The following is a 4873-nucleotide window of genomic DNA, read 5'->3' on the forward strand; positions in this document are numbered from 1 at the left end:
ATTTGTACAATAACAGAAGTTGATTTGGGTAATGTGAAACATGATATATTTTGTTGGATATCAGAATTATCTCCTTAACCTCAAGAATCAAACTATGAAATAGTTCACATAAAAAAGTGGCTAGTATCCAACCCTCAAAATACCTTATTTTAAGACATTTATTAAATAAACATTCAAGATGATAAGAGTTTCACACTTTCTGCCACACGTTTGACGGAAAGATTGTAATGTTAAAAGTCAATTATCACATCTTACAACCTCATTAATAAAAATAATAATAGTACTTTTTTTTTTTTTAGATTTCTGAAGTTAAATTGAAAACGGGACAGCAGACATGGGCTTAAAACAGATCTGAAGTAAATATACATAATTTTAAGCCTAACAATTATTAATTTGGACAATATTTGGAAAATAATAAGAACTATAACAATTTGTTCATACAACAGATGTCATCCTGAATTACTATTTAAAAACATGACAACTATCTTCATAAAAAATAACATGTTATTATTTAAAAAATAAGAATTTCTAAAAACAAATCATATCAAAGATAACACTATTTCAACATTCATGGAAATGTTAATATTATCCTGATGTCCAATATCACATTTATCAAGAATATAAATTATTAGAATGAAGTAATATCATGAGATGTATCAATTGACTACTAGAGAAAATAAAAACACAACCATTTGAAGATCTTTTCAAAAAGCACCTAAAAAATATGTTAATGTTAATGTCTGAAAAATACAATATTAATTTGTGCTAGACATTTTTTTCATACTATGATAAATAACCTTATAACATTGAAATTAAAAATTAAATAAAATATGAGTGATTTCAATAAACTCACTTCTTAACTGAAGAGTGATATTTTAAATTAAATTATAAGAAAAAATCTACTATATGAAAAAATATGGCTGAAATAGCCGATTCATACCACTTAAAAGGTACCTACACAAGCAGTAATGATCTTTGGACAAGGAAAAAATTAATGATGGTATTGTAACAGATTGTGTAAGGATATACTTTGTTTTACATAAACTTTTAATTTATTACTGTTGAAACAGGTTACTTCAGATTTTCTAAATTTGAAAATGGCCAACACTCTTGGCTTAATCTATTTGTGGGAATACCATCTGAATGAAATCATATGTATGAAAATAATATTTTTTGATGTGGGAAGAGCTATACTTTTCAAATGAAGTTATCTGTTCCCACATGCATTAATGGATTTCCAGTGGTTGTAGTGAGAAAATTTCACTGCCAAAAAATATCTCTTTTGGAGGTAATTACATTTTTGAGAGAGAAAATGGGCTAAATCAACAGCAATGATTCAATTGAAGCAATAATAACAACTGGATAGGTTATAATGAAGGCCCAGAATTGTATTCTATTAAATATTTTGTTTGCATGCCTTTTTTAAACCGCTGATCAAAAATCTAAACGGATCAGTGCACCCAGATGTAATTTTGTATAGTTGACAATAAATGCATATATTTGCACATTTGAACTATTTCAGTTGAATGAGAAAAAAAAATGAAGAAGAAATTTCATCACTGCTTTTATTGAATAGTGGCACATCTTACATGATGTTTATTTTATAGGAGAAGCATATAAACATTTTTTTTTTTTCAAATAGTGATCTCAAACTTTATTCTATTCCTATAATTTTCTGCATATTAGATATTTGTGTCCCTTAGAATTAAATTTAGTACAAAAAGGTATTCTGCCAATACTTAATCCATTTTTCAAGATGTGCCAATTTTTAAGAAAAAACATCTTTGAATTAAGAATGTTTTATTTTTACTGTAAATTATACAATATTTAAAGAAAATAAAAAAAAAAATAACAGAAATTACAATAAAAAAGTGAAAAAGATTTAAAATAGGGTAAAAAAACAACAACTAAATTTCCAGGTTATTATGGAATGAATAGAAAAATTTCTGCATTTGATTGGTATTTATTAAATCATAATCTTGCATTTTTCTTTGGTCCAAAGGACAATTTCAGGATAGGTTCATAACTGTTTTATCAAGCAAGGAAGTTGTAACATTAGGCGTTACTTCTTTAAATTTCTTGAATATGACTCTTAATGATACTACAAATTATACTGATTTAGGTTAGTCATATTTTTTTTGCTAGCCAGCACAATGATCACTATAAAAAAATAAATCACTTCCATCATTTGTTGTTTTTATTTTGTTTTTTAAGAATATGAGCACAGAGCTACAAATCTCATTCATTCCAAGCTCCGCTTCACCTTCCTGCCATGCATAACAAGTTAGGTTTGTTACTTCAACCCAAAAATCATAACGTTCAAAACTACTTTAGGTCTAAATCAGTTTATGTTTACAAAATAAGCTGTTTCCAACTTGTTGCAAAGCAAAATGTATCAGTTTTCAAAAAAATGATTCAATAAAACCTCTTAAAAATAATGAAACAACTTACCCAAGTCGTTATTCAAGAAAGATTGAGTACAGTCTAATACTGACCCATCTGTTCTCTGTTGAAAAATTAAAGAAAATGAAGATGTGTCACTTTCTAGGGTGAAACTATACTATATTTGGAACATGTGAAGCAAAAAAATCCGATAAAAACTTTTTTTTTTGTTGTACCACTATCCACGCAAAGCAACAATATTACAATCAAAGAATTAGTAATATAACAATTTAACAAATGCTACCTTCAATAATTCACTTCTAACAATAGGCATGGATTTTTTCCCCCTAAGATTCCGTTTCTCCTTCGTGTGGCCCTTTTAAATACTAAACTCTGCTTCAACTTTTTTGCTTGCTTTCCATACTGGTGACAATATTTTTTATTGTAAAAATGCCAAAAACAAGAGCATCATTCAGTTCAAAGTTAAAATCTTAGATTGACATGTACAATACCAAATACTAAACCATTTTTACAACTGATGGAAAAATTGTTTATTGTAACTATTGCTCAAAACATGTTACAAGCAAATCAGCTACAAAGCACAGTCGATCAAAAAGTAGTTCAAGTTAGCTGTATTTTTCTTTCCCTTACCAAAGTAACTTGACCAATTGATATTTAAAAAAGAAAGTTTAAAATTATGAATACAATTTAAATAAAGTATGTTCTGGAAACCAAACAAAGTAGAAGAAACATTTAAAGAAAAATGGATGTAATTTTTTCATTAAAAACTCAGGACTGAGTATTCAAGAAGAGGTTAATAAAGTACTAAATGTGAATGATTCCATTGTTCTCAGGGACAATGAACAAAACCCTATAATTTTAATTGAAAACAATTTTGCACCTATTACATCTGCACATGTAGAAGTATCATTCTCTAATTACAGAAATATTTTAAATGACAAAAATTTACTGAATCATATTTAAAAATCCATCTTATAATAAATTTTAATTCAGAACATTGAACAATTCATTTGAATTTTATTTATTTTTTCCATCTTGTCATTTAATTTTTAAATACAGTCATATCATGTATCAACAATTTAAAATTCCTATTACTTTCATACTTTTATGCCTCACACAGTGTTTCTGATCTATTTCTAATACATTCCCATATTTTCTGTTTCTTGTTAGTTATTATTTCATTTAATTATTTTTATATTAATTTGTCTTTGATTTTTTATTGTTTTATTACCATCAATTATTTATTCATTTTAAATCCAATTATGGCCATTTTTCTATTGGTTTGCTAATTGTAATTTTTTATTATTTTGATATTTTAGTTTATAAAGAGTGTCATATTATATTTTAAACTGTTTAGTTTCTTAACAATTTAAATTATTTAAATATTTTGGTTTATGAAAACAAGAAAAATATTTTTCATTTAATTTTTAATCCCATTATTCCGAAAATTTTGTAGGCATAGCAGAATATTCTCTCTCTCTCTCTCTCTCTCCCTCCCCCCTCCTCTATCATGATTGCAGTTGAGAAATCATCTCGATTATACTATTAATTTAATTAATAACTGTTTATGATCAAAACATGAATCTAGATAAATTTAAGCTCATCTACCAATGTTAAAGGATTGAATTAATTTTTTAGTACAAATGCTTGCAGCTCAGAGTATTCATTATTTAAAAATTAACAATTAGCTACTGAAATCTAATTCCAACAGAATATGTTTATAATTAACTATTTATTTAATAAGTTACAAATAAAACAAAGTTGACAGTGATTAACACCTAAGTTTATTAGGTTTAATTTTTTTAAATTCTTTTTTATTTTATTTTATTTTTTTTTTATAGAGTAGTGGAAAAATCCAACATAAGACAAAGTGCAACTAAAAGCCCACAAGTGCATGATAATCTTACTCAATAAAAAACCAGCTTCCCTTCATTGTTAACACCCATAACTGCTGTCAGATATTACTTCAAGGAAAGCAAACTGGACTTCTTATTAAGTCACTGTCTCTCTCACTTCTATGACATGAGCTGTCTGCCGATTTTTGGTGTATAGTAATCAATGGCTCTTATCATTGATTCAACTTTTGAAAAATAAATCTTTAATATTCAATTTTTTTAAAAGTATAAAAATTTATTATTGTCTAAATTATATAATAAACTGTCAATGGAATGGGTCGAATACAAGTATTATTCAAAATGAAATAATTCAGTTTAGGATAAATAATGGACAGTAAAATCAATTTAAAAAAATATATATTTTTACAAATAAATGTTACGTATATACAATAATATAATAAGTATTTCACGTGCAGTAATATTAAACCTAATGGTCAAAATTATATCTTTAACAGATCACATTATTTCTTAACAACATAATGTACATCATAGGAACAACATATATACGTTTATTCATACTCTAACAATATGTACAAATTAATTTTTACTATAATATTTATGAAGTAAGTATTTAA

At 26.1% G+C, this 4873-nt stretch overlaps 1 protein-coding gene across 1 annotated transcript in view; it reads right to left on the reverse strand.

Annotated features, from left to right (window-relative positions):
• Positions 1-581: 581 nt before the first annotated feature.
• The window catches only part of LOC106687946 (major facilitator superfamily domain-containing protein 1), a 20377-nt gene continuing 16085 nt past the window's right edge, over positions 582-4873 (reverse strand). The window contains exon 11 of the mRNA XM_067051133.1: positions 582-715. Within this exon, the coding sequence (XP_066907234.1) occupies positions 668-715 (48 nt within the window). The 3' untranslated portion in view covers positions 582-667. The remainder of the gene's footprint in view (positions 716-4873) is intronic.

Source organism: Halyomorpha halys, unplaced genomic scaffold, assembly GCF_000696795.3.
Source record: "Halyomorpha halys isolate HHAL.00 unplaced genomic scaffold, Hhal_1.1 Scaffold1030.1, whole genome shotgun sequence".
Classification (NCBI taxonomy): domain Eukaryota; kingdom Metazoa; phylum Arthropoda; class Insecta; order Hemiptera; family Pentatomidae; genus Halyomorpha; species Halyomorpha halys.